At 44.0% G+C, this 21,870-nt stretch overlaps 1 protein-coding gene across 1 annotated transcript in view; it reads right to left on the bottom strand.

The window, feature by feature from the left end:
• Nucleotides 1-21,870, bottom strand: part of arhgef11 (Rho guanine nucleotide exchange factor (GEF) 11) — a 41,630-nt gene that overhangs the window by 19,113 nt on the left and 647 nt on the right. The window contains exons 2-23 of the mRNA XM_080023297.1: nt 19,437-19,451; nt 19,111-19,205; nt 18,798-18,902; nt 18,634-18,683; nt 17,087-17,144; nt 16,790-16,983; nt 16,483-16,554; nt 15,701-15,808; nt 14,800-14,848; nt 14,050-14,087; nt 13,811-13,924; nt 12,290-12,355; nt 12,076-12,180; nt 10,734-10,832; nt 9,499-9,541; nt 8,716-8,812; nt 7,889-8,011; nt 2,651-2,674; nt 2,401-2,530; nt 1,818-1,911; nt 1,255-1,284; nt 209-338 (exon numbers count right to left, since the gene is read on the bottom strand). Of these exons, the coding sequence (XP_079879423.1) occupies nt 209-338; nt 1,255-1,284; nt 1,818-1,911; nt 2,401-2,530; nt 2,651-2,674; nt 7,889-8,011; nt 8,716-8,812; nt 9,499-9,541; nt 10,734-10,832; nt 12,076-12,180; nt 12,290-12,355; nt 13,811-13,924; nt 14,050-14,087; nt 14,800-14,848; nt 15,701-15,808; nt 16,483-16,554; nt 16,790-16,983; nt 17,087-17,144; nt 18,634-18,683; nt 18,798-18,902; nt 19,111-19,205; nt 19,437-19,451 (1,839 nt within the window). The remainder of the gene's footprint in view (nt 1-208; nt 339-1,254; nt 1,285-1,817; nt 1,912-2,400; nt 2,531-2,650; nt 2,675-7,888; nt 8,012-8,715; nt 8,813-9,498; nt 9,542-10,733; nt 10,833-12,075; nt 12,181-12,289; nt 12,356-13,810; nt 13,925-14,049; nt 14,088-14,799; nt 14,849-15,700; nt 15,809-16,482; nt 16,555-16,789; nt 16,984-17,086; nt 17,145-18,633; nt 18,684-18,797; nt 18,903-19,110; nt 19,206-19,436; nt 19,452-21,870) is intronic.

Here is a 21,870-nt window from a genome sequence, read left to right on the forward strand (position 1 = left end):
ACCTGCAAAATAAAATGTAATTTGTTGGTTAACTGTCCCATTACCATCACCAATGCCATAATTATAGAATAAGCCTACAATACACTGATATTCTTTTGACATTGAAACATGAAGATTGTGTACATATTGTCCTGACGTAATTCAAAAGTTGAAAAGTAAATTTTAGGTGAGGAGTATTTTAGGTGAGAGGTCAACGCCGTGCAGGTACCTGTCCATGCCGTCGTCCCCCAGGCTGCTGGAGGACAGCCTCTGGGGGTCTGGTGCCTCCCCTCCGTCCTCCCCCTCCTCCGTCTGGTTCTCAAACTGCTGGATGATGTTCCTGACGCTGCCGGGCCGGACTGCACGCACACACACACACACACACAAATGCATTTAATAGATGTGAGCAAATACACACACACACACACACACACACACACACACACACACACACACACACACACACACACACACACACACACACACACACACACACACACACACACACACACACACACACACACACGCATGCACGCGCACACACGCATGCACGCACACACGCAACAGACATAACTTAAAGTGACATACAGTGAACTACAGTAGAAGGCTGTTTATCCCGACAACGCTGTACATACAACCTACGCACATATAGATACAGCTACACATATACATACAGTGTATACATGTCACGGCGATGGTCTATCAACAAATTCAAATGTTTTGATGTTTTTTTTGAAGACATACAGATTTTCATGTTTATGGAACAGAGTGTCAACTGATAAAAATCGAGCCGTGCAATATTGGCAAAAAATGTTTTATTACGATATCGATAATTTTACAATATTTATATTGTTTTTTATATAATGTACTATTGGTGCTTTAAGATGTTTACACACACTAAATATGATTCATATTATAAAATCATTAGTAATATTATAGCATATAGTATGGATATTATGAACAAGCAGGTATGATCAGATATGGATAGAAACAAAAACCAGATATTATGATAACCGACCATAACCACAATCTCAGACAATATCGAGCCTCATATCGCTAAAATTGATATTGCAACATTTCAATAATGAAAATCTCAGGCGATTTCTCGCCTTATCGCGATATCGATATGGATATCGTGACATCGCAATAGCCTCCTGAGCGACCGCAGCTCCAGCGGGGAGTGGATAAGCAGGGGTTCTACATTAAGTACGTTCTACACAAAGCAACTGTTCAAAACCAACCGAAGAAAATCAAAAGGGAATGAAGAGGTTGTACCTTCAGTTGGCGACAACGGCACATGGAACGCTGAAGAAAAAAAAATGAACAACAATGACCCAAAAAGCAACACAAAGAAAGAGGAAACCAATGACAAAATCAATATGAAGGGATGATAAAATAAATGAAGAAATAGTGCAACGTGTGGATGTTCTGTATCTCAGCAGACAGATTCATAACTACATATGAGATTCCACAATCTCCTATGAAAAATACATATTTTTTATTAACAATTAAAGAAAATGGGTTATTTATTGTTTTCCATGAGATGATCCTGTTAAACGGCATATGCAGCTTCCAATGTTGGCGGCATGGTCCGCCTTTTCCCGCCAAAAATGCAAAGACAACCACAGCCGTTTTAAGGAGGTACGACCGACTTGTCTTTTTCCACATGATGGTGCCTAGAGGGCTGCACCAGGCCCGCAGGCCAGAGCTTCCCCACCCCCGACTTACATGGTTTGTACGAGGTGTGTGTGTGTGTGTGTGTGTGTGTGTGTGTGTGTGTGTGTGTGTGTGTGTGTGTGTGTGTGTGTGTGTGTGTGTGTGTGTGTGTGTGTATTTACTGGACTGCGATGTGCTCCGGGGCTTGCCGATGTACTTCAAGATGGGGTTCCTCTTCTTATCATCTCCATCCTTCTCTTTCTTGGCGCTGCTCAGCTGCGGAAAATACAATCACAATATCAATCGATGAATTTCGCCGAGAGCCTTGTCATAGACGAGGAATTAGAGGGAGATTTTGGTGCAGAGAATCACAATTTAAATTTTTTTTAAAAGTTGATAGTCTGAAAAAGAAAAATCTAATAAAAAAACAATATTCAGAAATCCATATATACAGAAATTGTAAACAATATAAATAATTTTAAACATATAAAATAGTGAAATATACAGAAATTCAGAAAATAAATTGAAATATACAAAAATAAAATAAAAATAACTAAATATACAGAAATTGTCCAAAATATAGAAGAGAAATAGCCAAATGTCTAAAAGTATACATAATATACAAAGTGGGATTGTACGTAATTATTGTCATAGTTATAAGGTATAACACTGTATTTTGCCCCAATATCCCCCTAATGTGCCACTTTAAAAAACACAGAATTCGGGAGGGAAATATTGACGTCACGTCCTGTCGGCCACTCCTACTTTCTTGGTTTTTGGGAAGAACGGCATCCATTTCTCTTTCTCCGTGGAGAGGCCCGGGAAGACCTTGGAGTCCCTCAACTTTATACCAGAGTGACGCAGGTAGAGCAGCACGGCCGACGCCAGAGGGGAGCTGGGGGTGGGGAGGACGGGGGATGGAGGGTGAGAGAGAGGGGGGGGGGGAGGTCATCATTTGCGCTACGGCTCGAAATCAATCAAATTGATCGATTGACTGGGATGAATTAGGACTCACCTGCGGTCCTCCTCGTGCTTGGAGCTGCAGGGAGAGAGGGGTGAGAGGAGGTCAGCACCACATGCATCAACTTAGCCTTCTCACACACCTCTAAATCAAATAGTGCAACTTAAAAATCTATGACGAATACCCTGATATGGATAATTCTTTATTTAATTTCCTGAATTTCAATTTATTCTGTAAATAGGATGAGTACATTTTTACATTACATTTCACCGAGACGTGAGGTCCCACATACAACACAATTTAATCATAAATTAATGAAAATAAAAACATTCAATAAGAATTGAAATTTTTTGATGTCAATACCAATCTCTGCTGTTGATTAGAAGACAAGCGGTGGACGGCCAATATGAATAAACAATGAAAAAAAAAAAAAAAAAAAAAATGACGTCGATATTGATAATCTGGGATAATTTCCGTTGATAAATCCTTGGTGATGTGGATATTATGACCGAGCAGGTAGAGGCATTGGGCCTCCTTGACAAAACGTGCGCTCAAATTGTGCACGGCCACACACGTCACTATTTAAGCAGAAAATAAATCATCAATATGTCTTTACTTGGATTTGTTCTTATTTTAGGATCACACTTAGAACCACCACAGAACCACACACACGCACAGACACGCATCACAAAGGCCTCAAAGTTCTAGAAAATGATACAGCTGAACTTTCACAAAATGCAATTGGCAAATGTCATTGAGCGATCAGCTGATTTCCACTGGGAACAGAAGCACTATTTTTTTGATTAATTATTCTATTATCATACATGCAATAACCTGGAGTCGCAATATATATATATATATTTTATATTAATAAATAGCTATCCCTCATAATGGAGAGCACCAGACAGCTGTGTAGAGGCTCAAAGCGCCATCCAGCCTCCATACAAATTCATAAAAAGAGAAATCTGCTTTCATATCAATCTTGTTTTTTATTTATTCGGCAGCTCCAACCGCCTGCAACAGTCACCTCAGACGCCTTGCCCACTCCACTCTCTCAGAGCAGCAGCGGGAACTTCCTTATAAGGGGAAATCGGGGCGTGGTTTATGCTAATCGAGATGTTGCGGGCAGGCGCCCGCTGTGGATTTTGGGATGGCTTCATCCGCAGACGCACGCCGGCAAGAACAATTGTCAACGTCGCGTATCCATCTTTTCTGCGCTCAAGGTAAGAACCTTTCTCTGCACGTTAGTGATCGAGACCATAGATCTGGAACAGTCTGTGCAGCTGAGAAAACGTCATCACTTTACTGAAACACAGCCTTTAACACAACAATTAACTCTATCGCAGCATCACGATAACCCAAATCCCAGACGACACCGAGCCTCATATGAAGATATGGATTATATGTATACTGTATATTGTCCGGCCCTACCTCGAGTTATTGCCTCCAGTGACATGCTCCAAATCCATATTGAAATCCAGCAAAAGAAACAGACGGTGAGTGCGGCGGTCATGGGATGACAACCTCGGGGTTTCCGTGTGTGTGTATGTGTGTGTGTCCGTTTGTGCATGCAAAATTGACGGTGTAAAGGTCACGTGCCCGGTAGCCGAGTAGAGTGACCCGAATCGCGCCGTGATAAAAAAAATTTATTGGGCCCCAAACATCTGACTGTTGCTAGGTAACCAGTTTAACAGATTGTTGAGTGTGACTGCTCTGCTTTTTCTTAACGGACGGCAAAAGTCCCGCCCTGGGTCAAACACCTCGCTATGCGATTGTAAACGCAGCAAAAATGGTTAGCCAGGCAGCCTTTGCTCCCGCTGCGCGGCTCCTCTGTGCGGTGTGGGGCTGGTGGAGGGCCCATATACACTACTCACAAAAAGTTAGGGATATTTGGCTTTCGGGTGAAATTTCAGGATGAACCTAAAACGCACTATAACCTTTACAGGTGAACTTAATTTGACCTTCTCTAAACTTTTGAATGCACATGTCCAACTGTTCAAATGTTTCAGTACCTTTTACACAACTTGCTGCTCTCTAACAAGGAGCTGAACGGCAAAATTCAAACAGGTGTTTGATCCATGAATCGACCAATACATTTCCTGGTTCAATTAGAATTGGTATTTAAACAGTCCTCTTCATCATGCTGTTCACATTTTGACATCATGAGACCAAGACGACACCTAACAACTGATCAACAGTACCTCGCCATAGCGATGATTCAAACAGGATGTTCTCAGAGGGAAGTGGCCACTGAGCTTAGAGTGTCACAGAGGTTCATCAGCAGGTTGCAACAGAGATACAGAGACTGGAAGAGTCACAGAAAGGCATAGAAGTGGACGTCCTTTGGCCACATCCCACACTGATGAGCGCTTCATTGTGAACAGTGCCCTGCGGAACCGGATGATGATGCCACTCAACTCCAGGCACATTTAAGGGAGGTGAGAGGCACCAAGTGTCACGTCAGAACATTCAAAACCGTTTACATCAGCGTGGTCTGCGTGCTAGACCACCTGCAAGGCTACCTGACCACACCAGGGAGCATTGACACTGGACGAGGGACCAGGGGCCTCAGTGCTGTTCTCTGATGAAAGTCGATTCACATTGAGCAGAAATGATGGCCACCAACGATGTTGGAGACGTCAAGCAGAGCGCTATGCATCAGCCACTGTTGTCACCAGACGAGCCTTTGGTGGTGGTGGTGTTACAGTGTGGGCAGGTGTGTCTGGTCAATACAGAACTGCCCTACACTTTGTGAATGGTACAGTGACAAGCCCATACTACCTGAATAACATTCATCCAGTCATTGTGCCCCTGCATGAACAACACAGGCCTCATTTCATCTTCATGGACGACAATGCTCCAGCTCATGGAGGTGGCATCATTAGGGAACGGCTGCTGGAGACTGGGGCACCTCAAATGGAGTGGCCTGCACTTTCTCCAGACCTGAATCCCATAGAAAACCTATGGGACCAGCTGAGTGTCTGTGTAGAGGCTCGTAACTCTGTTCTCCAGAACCTCAATGACCTGAGGGCCGCCCTTCAAGAAGAGTGGGGGGCCAGGCCTCAACAGACAATAAGTCGACTTGTGAACAGCATGAGACGTGGTTGTCAAGCTGTAATTGATGCTCAAGGGCACATGACAAGTTATTGGGACATTGATATTTCTTGTTGTGGTAAACCCACCACTGTTGTTGGCTTTTGTTTCAATACATTGTTTGAGATGACGAAATCACCATTGCATGCTTCTACTTAAATGCCCTACTTTCATGATATAATATCACTGTAGCGTGAACTTTTTACATTTTCTATAAATTTAACCTGAAAGCCAAATATCCCTAACTTTTTTTAAGTAGTATATCTGGGGGCCTGCTGGCGTTGAGGGGTGGGGGGGGGGGGGGGGGCTTGCCATTGCACGGGGCGTCAGGTGGGGGGGGGGGTCGGTCTGTCGGCACGGGACCTAGCTTCGGGCCTGCGGTCCGTGCCTGGCTCCCGCGGCCCGGGTTCTGCTTCTGTGCCACATGGGGGTGGGTTGTATGTGTGCACCTCAGGGGTGCGGGGTCTCCTTGTGCTCCCTGGGACTGAGTTATGGTCCTCGGGGCTGGGCTGGGGGTCTTCTGTGGCTGCAGGGCGGGGTGCTCGGGGCTTTCCTGCGGCCGTGGGGTGTCTGTGCGGCTGCGGGACTCAAGGGTGGTTTTGGGGCCTTATCCACGGCTTGGAGGCGCTATGATTAAATACCAACCTTATACACCAGAACCAATTGGGGTGGGGCGCGCACGCACGCACGCACGCACGCACGCACGCACGCACGCACGCACGCACGCACACACACACTTTTCTTCCTCATTTACTGCCATAACTGACAGGAAGAGGCCATCTTCCGGAATTGCTGTTCCAGTTTTCTTGGAATGAATTAACTCTGTTTTGTCGATACATGTTGTCATCTGATGTTTCTATATTTGTGTTTTTCCATGTACATGCTGTTTGGTTCTATGTTTATGTTTTTCCATGTACATGTTGTTGTTTGGTTCTATGTTCATGTTTTTCCATGTACATGTTGTTTGGTTCTATGTTCATGTTTTTCATGTACATGTTGTTTGGTTCTATGTTCATGTTTTTCATGTACATGTTGTTTGGTTCTATGTTCATGTTTTTCCATGTACATGTTGTTTGGTTCTATGTTCATGTTTTTCATGTACATGTTGTTGTTTGGTTCTATGTTTTTCCATGTACATGTTGTTTGGTTCTATTTTTGTGTTTTTCCATGTACATGTTGTTGTTTGGTTCTATGTATATTTGTCTCACCCGTGGTGATTCTCCCTTTTGTAGTAGTAATGATAATGAGTTGTTTAAAGACCAAAACATGGTAAGATGGTTCTCCACTTGCAGACTAACTATCCTAGATGCAATGGAACAAATACTCTGTGTTGTATGCCCAGCATGCTGACAGCACAAGTTTAAAAAACAAGATAATAATAATAATAATAATAATAAAAAAAGGTTAGTCAGGCAGGTCACGTTCTACTATTATTGCAAATTTGAGTCTTTTGAATAAGACCAAGCCACGGTGGATGGTTGTCATCTTCTTATTTAGTCCAGTGGTTCTCAACTGGTGGGTCCGGATCCAAAACGGGGTCGCTGTCACAGTTATTACATAATTGCTCATTAGCAATTGTTTGAGCGTATCGCGATAATTTTGGTAAAATCGTTCAGATTCCACAATAACGTTTCCATCAGTTGAGTGGAGGATGAAAGAATACAGTGACATTTACTTTTATGACAAATTAATCATCGACCAAAGTTCATGATTCACCGGTTTATTTTCCTGTCGCTCTCATTGAGGGCTCCAGGCACTTTATTTCCTATTAGATAAAACAGTATTTTGGAAGTGTAGGGAATGAGTTGCGATCATTCTAATAACTTGTTTTTAGCCTTTATTTTACTCGTTTTTTTTCTGTGTTTTCAAACCCTGTGCAAAAAAAAAAGCATTACCAGAGAACTGCACTACTCATCCTGTAACCATTTTTTCGAATGGTTCAAATCTTAAATTACGTTTGGGCCATCACTTGGAAGTGGAAATCCATAACTTTATTAAAAAAACACAACAAAAAAAAAACCTTTTTTGACAAACAGCCATTCAATGTGTTTGCCATTATGCACGTGCTCCCTCTCTATACGCTGTTTCCATTGTTGGTGGCGGGGTCCGCCAAAAAAAAAAAAAAAAGGGGGGGGCAAACATGGTGCATGCGCAGGAAGTGAGAAGCAGCCGCGGTGGTTCGGAGGCGGCAGAACTCACAGAATGTCCCAGAGGGAGATGACCTGTTTGTCCACCACCTGTCTCTCCTTGGCCGGGTCTCCGTCCAGCAGCAGCAGGTCTCCTTCTCCAAACAGCGAGCCCAGACCCATCGTCTGCTTGTTTCTGCAGAGTCACACCGCGTGCACCGCACACGCACACGCACACGCACACACACACAGTAACCACTACAGGTCATGAAAGTGATTTCAACTTGTGACTGTAGATTACGGCATTCTCTTTAACAGCGCCTCTAGTTCCCATGACATCAGGGAACTGCATTTCCTTATACGTTTACAAGGTACAATAAAAGATGTTTCAACGTATGATATGAGTAGCCACCTCCACTCAAGCCCCGCCTCCTGAGCTACGCCTTCTGTCTCTAAACTGGTTTCATTTCAGTTTGCACGACCATGGACGAACACTCCCAGAACAACACGAGACCCCCGCTATGAAGGCTTCAGAGTATCGCGTTTGGCAATTTTGGTGTAGTTCCCATGGCTTCCTCGAGGGGGGAGATGTTTATTAATAAACATCGAATGCTACTTTAAAAACAGCGTTTTATTCAAGGTTCGCAATTATTAGGAGGAAAACACGCATATTTCACAAGTAACTGCAGCCATCCAGGCTTGTTTGACTGTTATTTGACATTTTGACGTTTGACTTGGCCCCTTCCAAAGCATTTTAATTTCATCTTGTGCTCAGTTCACATTCAAAATATTCAGTGTACAACACTGCCCCAACCTCCCCTGCACATGAAAATGCACCTGGCCTAAATCAACAGCTTCTGAGTCACGGGCCCTCCCTACACCAAAGCGTGGTTGCGGCACCTGTAGTCCTGGATCTGGTCCTGGATGTCAGGCAGCACCTGCTGCTGGAGCTCAGACAGGGGGCCCCTGATGTCCTCCTGGGCGTGGAGCCGGTTCTCTGGAGGAACAGAGCGTTAAGACGGTTGAGGTGCCGAGCAAGGGACGGTTTTGCACGACCGGAACTCGACGGCAGAATTCGGGGTTTTTACCAAAAGCTGCACTAAAGAGCAGGTAACAAAGGTTCTAGGTCCTTGATACAAAGGGTAAAGCTGCTTCGGTAACAATAGAACATAATGACCCCTGATATCATTATTTAATCTAATTACTTAACAGTTGTTTAATAATATAGTAAAATTGTATATACCGGTAATTTGGGGCTTGATTTAAAAAAATATATATATATTTAATAAAAAGAGGTTGACACTGATACAATTCAATTTCATCATTTAAATGTCTGAATCAACGACAAATTTTAAAAACGATTATCTGGTTGGGAGTTACACAACAACTTTCCACTTCGATTAAACACCACCATCGTGAGCTTAATTCAAATATTACATTTCTGTATTTGTTCCGTGATATATTTTCATAATGCACGTCAGATGGTGAAACTGAAAAGTGGGGAGATCCTGCTTCATCACCCAGCAGTAATATCATTTGTACAGTCGTATAACACAGTAAGATATATTGTTGCCGGTAACACAGTAAACGAGGGGAAATCACAGCGGCGACGCAACAACGATGCAACGGCAGTTCCCGTTCCTGCCTGAATAATTGCCAGAATAAAAGTAGTCGTCGTCTTACCGATGTCCGTCAGGTACTCTTCTCGAACTTTGATCTTCAACGGCTAAATAGAAAGAAACAAAAGTAAAGTAAGAGAAAAATTACAATTATAACTCACGTCTAATACATGACAGAACAGACTTTTTTATTTTTATTTTTTCCCCCCAAAGTGTCGGCGACCCCCCCAATGAAGTGGCACTGATACCCTTTTTTTTTTTTTTAACTCACTTTTGGGTACTGATAAGAGTACTTTCAAAATACTGCAATTTTCAGTTACCACAATAGTGAGATTGCTGATGTTGACGCTGTGTGTTTATTATTGTTCGTTTTTCACCGTGGAACAATGATAGAACATGAAACAGCCTCTTGGTTCCAATAAAATAAAATACAGCAAGGAACAGTCACTGAGTCACAATAAAATAGAACATAAAATGGTCAGAGTCGCAGTAAAATACAATATGGGACCAAGTTTATAATGTTAATAGCGCAGTTCAAACCTCAAATGGAAGTCTCTTTCACTTTTAAGTGCAAATATACCTTTCTATCATATTTATATGGTTCTTGCCAACATTCCAAAATAAATATAAATCATTGCAAAAAATAAAATAAAAGAATAGATAAATAAATGGCCGACTCTTCTCACTCTCATTCGTTGGAAATCCTCCCTCGCTCACCGTGCGTTAAACCAACTGAATCAAATCGAACGACTCGTTTTACTGCGAGTGACTCAAAAAAAAGAGTCGAACCTTTCGTCACCAGCAGAGCTCGTGCACAAGGGACAAACAGAGCGAACGCTCCGCTCAGCTCTCCTCTGGCTGCATTAGAAGCAGTCTTTCCTTCTCTCTGCGTCTGTTTGCCGCTGCCTGGCACTGAAACGCTGCGGGGGGGGGGGCGCTCTGCAGGCCACGGCCAGACGAGGAATGTTGGAGGAGTACAGGGCGCGGTCACACACACACACACACACACACACACACACACACACACACACACACACACACACACACACACACACACACACACACACACACACACACACACACACACACACTCACTCACTCACTCACTGGTGCGACCAATCCGAGTGTTTAGTCGCACTTGACAGATTTTTGGTCGCAAGCCTTGACTCCCATTAATAAACACTGTGGTGTCACCGTTACAGCACGCCGAAAAAAACCCAACAGTACTTGTCTCGGTGCACGCGAAAGGACGTCTGTTTTTATCACTTTGAATAAGTTTAATAACGCTTGTCTACGTACAGCGTCTGGGTCCAAGAAGTGGGAGCAGATCTGCGGAGCCAGGGAGCGTGCGTCTTTGGGGCTGGAGCCCAGATAGGCCTCCACCGACAGGTAAAACAACTACACACACGGACACACGGAAAGAAAAGGTTTTGTTAAAATCAAACAGAAGGACCGTTAAAGCTACACGCTAAAGGTACACTGACTTGTAATATGGAGGATGGCACCTCTTTCATCCCCACCCACCTCCCGAACGCCTGTTCTTGCACTATGTAACTTTGGTGTTCGGGTACGAAACAGCAGGAAAGGTAAGTTACGCTTTACGGCGCTATGTCACTTCCGTGATGTTGATGATCTTGATGATGGCTCCGGTAATTAAATGTTTTTTGCTTGCTAAAATCTATAAAAAAAAATAAGGTCAAAATGTCTGGAAATAATGCTCATACAAATCGTAGGCGCAAATGAGGCGGGCCAGCACTTTCATCGCGCCACGGGGCTCGTTTCATCCTCTGACTCTACGCGTGCGAGCCGATCTGCCAGGCCGAGCACATCTGGTACCTACACCGGTAGCAGGGGGCCGATCCCATTCCCCTCCCTCAACTGAGTGCTCGCTGAAGCGGCGCTGTAACCTAGGTCTACATTATATTTGCGTTATTAACATCGACTTATTGAAACGTGACCGATAAGGCTCAAATTCGTCCGGTAAAATCAATTATTTTCGGACACCGTACAGAGTTTTACGACAGCGGCGTAAAAGTGCAATTGCACTTAGAAACTGTAGGGCCGCAAAAGCCCAAATACCAAAGTTACATAGTTCCGCTCTAAGCGGAAGAGACAAATCATAAACTGTGGACGACTGTGAAGTCCTGAGTGACTTCCAGGTCCTCGTGTTGAAATTCTGTATTAAAATTAAAATAAAAACGTTTGCGCAACCACCAAACATTTATGTTTCCTGTGATTTGTTTGGTTCATAGTCTTGTTGCCAACATTTTGTTTGCTGCTCAAGGCTTACTATATTTAATGTGACCATTTCCATCTTAAGTTCATCTTCCTGCTTCACTCTTTATTTCACAAGATATTGTATTGGACCAGATGTTTTTTTTTTGGACACCACCAGTCATTTTTATTTTTCGTTTTTCATTTTTATCTTTTGTTTTTCTGTTATTTTAAGGTTTTATCTGTTGTTTGTCATTAGGTTTAGTGTATATTGCCATAATTTATTGAGCACAGTAACCTTTGCACAATAAGATACATTTTCGTATAACTTAAAAACAACATTTAACTATATTGCGAAATTACGATAACTGAAATCCCGACAGATAACGACATAATAGTATATGCTTATTCTGGGCGTGGCACTGACCAGGGGACTGGGGTCCAGCAGCTGAGCGAAGATGTATCGCATGAACACCATCATGTGGGCCGGACGAGACTTCAGCAGCTCGATGTCCTGGAAGGGACCGTCCATCTGGGGGGAGAGGGGGGATTATTATATTGGGAACGATTACAAAATGGAGGCAGCCAAACGGATTGATGCAGTGAGATGATGCTCGGTCTAGACGGATGGTCTTCACCACCTCATTGAACGCGTAGCCCTCGTCTTCTTCCTCCTCTTCCTCTGGGCCAATAATCTGGGCCTTTCCCCCCTTGACACACACACACACACACACACACACACACACACACACACACACACACACACACACACACACACACACACACACACACACACACACACACACACACACACACACACACGAGTGAGAGTTGCAGGTGAAATGTGCACAACGCTGCGGTACCAACGTTGGGTGTCAAATAGTAATTTCAGTAAAAACAATAAGGAGTTTAAAGGGTTGGAGAAAGACGCACCGGGGGTCTCGAGTGTAATTAGTGCAGGGGTTCACACACAAACACTACATGGTATGCGGACCCCTCCTTATTAAAGGGCATATTTGGCTATTGCAGCCACACCCGTGGCCCCACCTCGAGCCGTGCAACCTCCTGAGACAAACCCACAGCGAACCATTCTTATCGATTGGTCTCTGTTAAATCTCCTGCTCCTCGTCTCATCTGTCTGCAAAAATTCTTTCCAACCCCGGTGTAGAGAGTCTGTAATTTCCATCTCGGCTTGGCCTTAGACAATTCATTGCAACCACCATGGAAAAAAAACAACAAAAAAAAAAAAAAAGGCAAAATTTTCACTGGTCGAAAGCCTCAACACAACCCAAAAGCTGAATATAGCTTCAAGCAGATTGGATCTGTCCAAGAATGTCTGGCCTCCTCTGACTGACGGACTGTGGTGGAGAGTAATCAAGCTTCTGAGTGGCTGAGTGTGACATCACTCCTTGTGACATTAAAGCCTCTTGCTGGTTTGCCAAAAGCGAGGCATATCCAAATAAACAGCGCACATGATTACACCGGGAAGTAAATGACAAGCGACGCATATCATAGTCGGCAGCGACACACAGGTTAATTATTTGCTGAGTCGAAGGGCATGGACTCCACAAGACCTCTGAAGGTGTCCTGTGGTATCTGGCACCAAGACGTTCGCAGCAGATCCTTTAAGTCCTGGAAGTTGCGAGATGGGGTCCCCGTGGATGGGGCTTGTTGTTCCAGCACATCCCATAGATGCTCCATCGGATCGGACCCTAACCCCGCCCACCCACATGATGTAAAAGAAAAGGTGATTCATCAGACCAGGCCACCTTCTTCCATTGCTCCATGGTCCAGTTCTGACGCTCACGTGTCCATTGCAGCTGCTTTGGGTGGTGGACAGGGGTCAGCATGGACACTGAGCGCTCCCATACGCAGCAAGCTGCCATGCACTGTGTGTTCTGACACCTTTCTATCATAGCACCATTAACTTGTGCGACAGCATTAATGGATCCACCACGATCCATCATGAAATTTGCTTTGAACGACATCATTTAGAAACTGCTTGCACCACTTGTTCTGCTAATATATAAAACAACAGGTCGCTGTGTGAGTGACTATGAGCAGCTTTGTTTATCAATGTATGGTTTTCGTGTGTGTGTGTGTGTGTGTGTGTGAACCGTGTGAACATGCAGTGTACGTGCGCGCCCGCAGGTCCACCTCACCGAGTCGGAGAAGGCGTGCGTGTCAGAGCATTGCCGACGGTGGTGGTGGTGGTGGTGGTGGGGAGGGGTCCGGAAGGAGGTGGAGGAGGGAGAGGAGTGGGGGCTCTCGCAGACCTGGGGGAGATGAGAGCGGGAGGAAGGGGGAGGGCGGGGTGGAGGGGTTTGAGGTTACAGGGGTGAGTCGGGCGGTAACTTACACAAAGCACAGTGACGGGAAGATAAAAATAGCCGCAGCTTACCTCAACGTCTCCTTCGCTGGAGTCCATCGACAATCGACCTGGTGGGGAGGGAGGGCAGAGTTAAAAAATGCATTCAACTTAGTTTGTTCATTATTTAAGCAGGAGAACACACACACACACACACACACACACACACACACACACACACACACACACACACACACACACACACACACACACACACACACACACACACACACACACACACACACTATTGTTATCATTATGTAGAGAATTCCATTCACAACTCAGGGCTGAACAGATTCTTCTCACTGTCGTTCAGGCAGGAAGTCCTCACTCGCTCACCGTGATTTACACAAACCGAACGACTCTTTTTACTGAGTTGCTCGTCAAGAACTGAATCCGTAAAAAAACAAACAAAAAAAAAAAAAAACACACGAGTGAAACCTTTCATCGCTAGTCCACCTCCCTCGCTCCGACAAACTAAATGTATAATCATTTTGCTTCAATGATTTTTATTTTTTTTTATAAATGAAAAAATTGTACGTAGTTGTTTATCCCTGAAATAATTTACATAAAACAAAATCTGTTTTTTGTTGTTGCCCTATTCATTTATCTTTTTTATAATTTTGTCATCATGATCGAAAAAACAAATAATCAAACATTCTGACCAATCCCTACTCTTCAAGTGACTTTGCTTTCACCCATGGCGCTTAAAACCCCTCCAACAAAACAAAAAGGAAAAGGGGGGGAGAAAAAGACAACAAACAAAGATGAATGTTTACGAACCTTCTCCTGCGATCAGGTAGTTGGTCAGAGAGTCGGAACGCGTTCCCTCCTGGAGGGGAGGGAAATGTCAAATTCACTCATTACCTGTTAAAAACCTGAATGGAACCGATCATGTTCTTATTTTGGACTGGTCCATACAACCAAAACTCACTCATATCACTCATTTCAGCCTCTCTGCCTTGATGACTAGTTTGAATGTGAATTGGTTTGAAGATATTGTCAACCTTGGGGTCGTGACCCCAACATGGGCATTAAAGTGGTAATACATCAGATTACTTTGTTCAAGAATATATATATATATATATATATATATATATAATCATTATATATATTTTTTCTTTTAAATCCTATATTCTACACTTTTCTTTGGCTGGCACTTTTTAGGACACAGCCAACCACAATGTATTTGCGTTATCAGAATCTGATTATTCCGCCAGGTGAATATATATATACAAGGAATTTGTCGTGGTTAAGTTGTTTCACTAAAAACAATTAACTTAAAAAAAAAAAAATGAAGCTTAACAGTATCAACAAAAATGGAGAATAAAAATAATAAAACGGAGTAAAAGGTGAAGTCAAAGAAAAAATTGTAATCGTCAATATCTACAGATAGCAACAAAAAATAAATAATACAAATTATTTAGTGAGATATATAAAAATGTAAAGAATATGAAAAATGCAACACTATGCAAAAAGAGATGCTATGCACAGGATAAATTATTATGGGTATAAATTATAACTATGTTTTGGCATGAGCTGCTCTATACACTTTCTTTACCCCCCAGGGTCCACCACCAACCACCAACCACCAATGCGTTTCCCTGTGGACAATGGGGATGCTGCAGATTGACATTTCAATGTGTTTTTTTCATTTAAGTTTTTTTAAGGGGTGCGTTCTCACCAGATCTTGCTGAAGCTTGATCCTGACTTGGTGCGCTCGCCGCTTGGCACTCTCGATCCGCTCCTCCAACGATGGCGAGGGGTTTCGAGAAAGCTCCTCCATGAGGACCTGCCCGGCAGTCAGCGGTGTGTTAGTTACACGAGCATGCGCGTGTGTGTGTGTGTGTGTGTGTGTGTGTGTATGTGTAAAGCCTGATTCACACGGGATTCGACAAACAACAAATGGAGAATTGTATTCCGCTGTGAAACGCTGCAGTGCCGAATTTCCACGTCCAATCAAGGCTCCAGGAGGCGTTTAAATACTTCAACTCGTACCTCAACTTTTTGTCCGACAGGAAGAGTGCGACGTAGGTCAAGTTTGTTTCATTGTGATTGGGCTTAAAGTTAAATAAATAGCTCACGTATCGAAAATAATTACATTATTAACGTTGATGTCACCATATTCATCATCAATAAATCTCTTTAAACAGAAGTCATTTGTGCATATTCGTAATCATTTTCACATTTTGCAAACACTACATCAAGGGAGTTTCAAACTCTCATTCATGGAACAAGGTACATGTCCAGCTGAGCAAACTACTCGTTGTTGTACTGTAAAAAAACAGCTCTCCCATTTTCTCATATTTTGTAAAGTGAAATCCAGACGCAGTTCATCTGACGACCACTAGGGGGAGGCTCCGACTGCGGGTACGCAATCGGTGTGAGGCCGGCTTAAAAGTGTGTGTGTGTGTGTGTGTGTGTGTGTGTGTGTGTGTGTGCGCACGCGTGCAAGTGTGTGTATACCAGGAGCTCGGCCTCCTCTTGCTCCAGCATTTTCCTGAGGATTTGACTGGCGTGCTTCTGTACTTCTGGGTCCTAAATCCAAACATTAACAACCAAGATGAAACAACTTTTTTTTGTATGTATACATTTTATTTGTGAATATTTCATTGTATATTCTTTATCTTTTGATCTTTATTTATTCTTTATTCTTTCTGACATTAATTTCATATTCTTTCCCGGTGTCTTGTGATCTCTTGCATCAACCTCATTTACCCGCCATGCAGCTGCAGGAATCAAAGATGAAACTAAAATGAGAGCTTTCCTTCACCTGCAGCGGTTTGGGTCCGGTGATCCTTTGGGAGGGGGAGCCGCCGAGTCCGAGGGAGGGCAGGGGTGGAGGAGGGGGAGGCGGGGCCTCGCCGCCCAACGACGTCCTCTGGTTGGGCAGCAGGTCCGTGGGGAGCGGCTCCAGGGGGAGGGCGAGGGCCGGGCCCTGCAGCGTCAGCGCCACGTAGGTGCCGGCTGAAAAGGAGGAAAGAAAGCGACACGTGAGAGCGAGTGTACGCCCCATGGAAGTGTAACACATATTTACATGTATTTGATTGTATTATGTATTTGTACTTACATTTAATAAGCTTCACGACTTCTTGGTGGGACATCGAGGATACCAGCGAGGCGTTGACCTGAGAGAGAGAGAGAGAAAAAGAGAGAGAGAGAGAGAGAGAGTTAAGGTTACTATATATTTAAATGTACATTTCCCCCCGTGCCAATAAAGCTTTTTGAATTGAACTGAGAGAGAGAGAGACACAACAGCAAGCAGCACCAACAGAGCCAGCAGCTTTCATTTCTAAAAACACTAGAAACAGTGACAAGTTATAAATGACGGGAACCACCTTTTTAAATGATAAGGCCTGGCGTGAAACTCAGCAAACCACCCTTCAATGTAGTACTGTTATTGTTATTATTATTCTTATTGTGTAATTAAGTGTATGTGGTAGGGCTGCACAATTAATCTTATATTAAATGCGACATCGATATCGGCCTCCACAATTAATTGATCTTGGCCGGGGACAATTTTCTTTTTCGATTTGCCCACTATCTGAGCCGTCTCAGCGTCAGGATATTGTGCTAATGATATGCGGGCGCAAACACGCCCATAAAGCTTTGCAGCTGAGTGCTATTTGCCCTTGTTAAGCCTCTGAACGCAATGATCCTCGTGGCAAAGTAAATAATCTGCGTGTGGTAGTACGGGTGTCACCATTCTCCAAATCCACCATTCCATTTGGCTTCTGATTTTAAGGTCACGATTCGACTCAAACTTTTTTTTCCCCCCAGCGCTGACGACTATGCCACTGTTAGACTATCGAGCCTTTATTTGGAAAGAAAAACACTTGTTTCTCAATAATTTTATTTGACAATTAAAAATGAGAAAAAAACAAAAGTATGAGAATATTTAAAAAACACCCCTAAACCAACAAGAGCTTAAGCAAAACTAGACTTTAGAATAATAAATAATAAGTTACTTATCATACTATTTTTAGGTTACTCACCAAAATAAGCTCAGAAAAACAGATGCTGTTCTTGCCAGAGGGGAACACTGGTAGTAAACGGCTAATTACTACCTGCAGCGATCGGAGTGATCTTTTCTCCAAACAAAGCAAATAAAAACTCCAGATGTATTTAATTTACTCCGCTTCCTGCTGCTGCTCTGCTGTGGAGCAGATCGCTCCACCTCGCACTAGGGCTGCAGGAATGTAATTCCAATAGAATTAAAATATATATATATACGAAATTCCAATAGAATTAATATATATATATATATATATATATATATATATATATATATATATATATATATATATATATATATATTTTAATTCTATTGGAATTTCGTTCCTGCAGCCCTAGTGCGAGGTGGGTGGGTGCAGTGTGCATTGGGGGATGCGGCGCAGCGGACTCCTACTTGGAGCTATTACGGTTATCTATAGTATATGTAACTTCTGCAGACTGCAGACTTCTGTTGAGTTACAAAGTGTAATAAAAGGGTTCCCCAAAATGGAATCGTTATCGTTATAAATAATTGTGATCACAATATTGAGCAAGATAACGGTGATTATCATTTTAGCTATCATCATGCAGCTCTGGTATATGGAACTATAAAGCCACCCTCACCTTTATGATTCGGTCGCCCTCTTGGACCCCGGCCTTGACGGCTGCACCGCCTGTAAGGGAAACCACAGGGCATGAGAAGGATCTGCGCGCGTGTGCGTGTGTGTGTGTGTGTGCGGGTGCGTGTGTGTGTGTGTGTGTGCGCGTGTGTGTGTGCGCTCCTCGACCTGGCCGAACGTTCTGCACCAGCTTGACTCTCTCGCCGCACACGGTGAAGCCAAAGCCCAGCTGGTCCTTCTGGACGACCACACATCTCTGCACCAGACCGGGACCTGGGGGGTCAAATCCCAAAATGCTGTGTCAAAATCATTGCACCCCTGCCCGCCACCCCTCCCCCATAAAAGTCAAAATCAGTCAAAATCCCATTAAAAATATATACATAAAAAATCAAAAATTCTAAATACCATTTCTTTTTTCTAAATCATCCAAATTCTATTAAAAGTCCAAATCATTCAATATCCAGTTTGTTAAATTTGCTACCTGGGCTCTCTACAGTCCAATCCGCTGTGGGCTCCTTCTGCTGCTGGGCAGCCGAGGCCTTGCGCTCAGAGTCCCCGATGGTCAAACTGCTCAGCCTGGACACAAGATGCCCCCGGGGGGAGACAAAACAACGCTCAATTCAGAACGTACAACAAGCCCTCTGGTGAGCGGGGCGGTGGAAGGGAAGGCGGGTGAAGGAGAAAGAAGAAGGAGAAGGAGGAGGGGGAGGAGCTGAAGGAAGGAATATGAATTGTCATGTGGAGGTGGAGAAGCAGAACTTAAGTGTTGCGGTGGAGCGGTTGGTGTAGTCGGTCGGAAAAACTCACCAAGCAGCGAAAGGGCTGAAAGCGAGGCGTGGTAGAAAGAGTACAGGGACACAGAGGACAAAACAATCCAGGGAGAGAGAGAGAGAGAGGGAGAGAGACAGAAAGAGAGAGAGAGACATTGAAATTGTGAATGAAAACCAGTCAAGCAGAAAGATTAAGACAACAGGCTGCCTGACAAACGCACACAAACACCTTCCAGGACCGGCAGTCGCTGGAATCTAAACTCATTTCCAAGTTATGCCAACAAGCAGAACGCAAATCAGAACGATCCTCCAGGTGCTTCTTTTTTTATCTTTACTTTTTTGGAAAATGCGAGACGAGCGTTGACGATTGTTGTGGTTAGAACCTAGCAGTGGTTTCCACCTTGCTGCTCTACCGTGAATATTTGAACACCACCCTGAACCTCCACCTAGAGAGGCCTTGGATGTTTTTGCACTTGTTTTACTGGATCTTTCTCCAGGGAGGATTTGCTACTTCCTGGATGAGAGCTTCCCCACTGTGAGCTCGGGGGGAATTTTGATAGGTCGGCCGTACCTAGGAAGACCCAAGATCCGAGTGGTCCCCGGGGGGCTTTAGAAAGGGCCAGTTTAAACAGCTTTCTTCTATGGCGTGCCCGTGGAAACTTTATGGCGACCATTTCACTCCAATGGTTCAGGTGAGGTTTAGAGCAGGCTTAGGCCGATACTCCATAGTATCTGAATATCGCTTTTCTGCATGCACGTCACGTGAACTCCCGCGTGCAACTTGCTAGTTGGAAAACTTTCTCCATGGCCCCACCTCCCGCCAACAACGATGATAATATTGGCTATCACCATATTTGGGGGGGACTGCACTGAAACCATTCAGTGTGACAGATATGTAATATAGGTGATCAGGAAGGGGGTTCTTTTTCACAGAACTGTACACGGGTAAAGTGCATCATGGCTTCTCAGACACTTCGGTTCATCACACTGAGTGTCGATGACGACACCGCGTGGAAACTTTTCCCGGAGCCTTATCCTCACCCACGCAATGCATTGTGGGACACCCTTTCCAGGGAAGTGTGCAGTGTTTGCATTGGTGGCAAAGGTTGCAGCAACAAGTGCAATATAATAATGATTACGATAACAGGATAAAACAGATAACAGAAACAAGTAAAAACAGTGTGGGGACGGGCCATGCAGGAACGGGGCATGACTCTTAGACTTGTTAAGATTATCTCCTGCGCATAACGCATGGAGAGAGGGCGATGGAGGAGAGTCACTGAGAAAGCGTCCCCGTTAGGCACGGTTTTTCCTTCCGTACGCACTTGTTTCATTCCACAAGGAGACGTCAGAGAGGAAGACAGGTGAGCAAAATGTGCCCTCACCGCTCCAACTCTGCGCCCCTCCTCGGTATGGCGGCCTAGGCAACGGCTTGCCATAAATATCAGTATGCAATCACGCCATCGGCTCCTTCGAGGGGTTCCAGGGGGTCCCCATTAGGTTAATGTGCAAAGCTCGCTTTTTCAGTGCTTGTGCACATAGTTGGGTCTCTGAGGGGCCTTCTAGCACACAAACTGTGAAATAAGACAACTGTCGGTTTTTTGAGAGCTGCCTGTTTCAGAAAAGATGTGGTGAAACCAGCCGTTCAGCTTTGCTGCCCTAATATACATCAACGCAGTCATATGTCACTTCACTAGAATTAGAAACGCCCCCCCCTCCATCTGAGTAAATCCACCCACGGCTGGAGTGCCACTGGGCCACGAGCATCGAAGAAAAGAGCTGACCATGGGAAGTGCTCTGTGGTTGGCCGCAGAGACCAGCACAAATCTTTTCAAAGAAAGGGGAATTAATAGCAACTGTCCGTGACAAAACTGCAGACTAGGGAAATGTAAGTATTTCATGTATGTTTCCATCTGTGTGTGTGTGTGTGTGTGTGTGTGTGTGTGTGTGTGTTTCCATGGTAGGTTGACTGTACTGTAGGCTGCGGCGTGCAATCTGCGCATTTCTCCAAACAAAACCGTAGATGTATTTAATTTATTTTCTGATCTTTCCGTATCTGAATGAAACACAAAAACTCCTAAGCCCATAATCTGTGGTGCTCCAAGCTCCGTGCTGCTTCAGAAACTGCAGTGAAAGTCGGAACAAACTTTTAAATTTGAATTAATCTAATTTATTGAAATGTTAGTGTCCTGATAAGGTGAAATCAGTGAAAGTTTACGGACTAAATATAACGGAACATGGAGTAAAGGTCAAACGACATTGGCTCACAGAACTTGGGGCCTTGGGAGGGTGACTCCTTCCACCAAAAAAGAGCGCCGGAACATGATGGATTTAGAGGCATGTTTGGAATGCATAATCTCAGTGGTATTTTTAGCAAAAACTTCAAAACCATGCTTTGGGTACCTCAGAGACCTATATTAACTTGTAATCATATTCAAAATGAAATAATAGGGAACTTTAACTATTAAAGA

This window comes from Zeus faber, assembly GCF_960531495.2.
Source record: "Zeus faber genome assembly, chromosome: 22".
In the NCBI taxonomy this organism is placed as follows: Eukaryota; Metazoa; Chordata; class Actinopteri; order Zeiformes; family Zeidae; genus Zeus; species Zeus faber.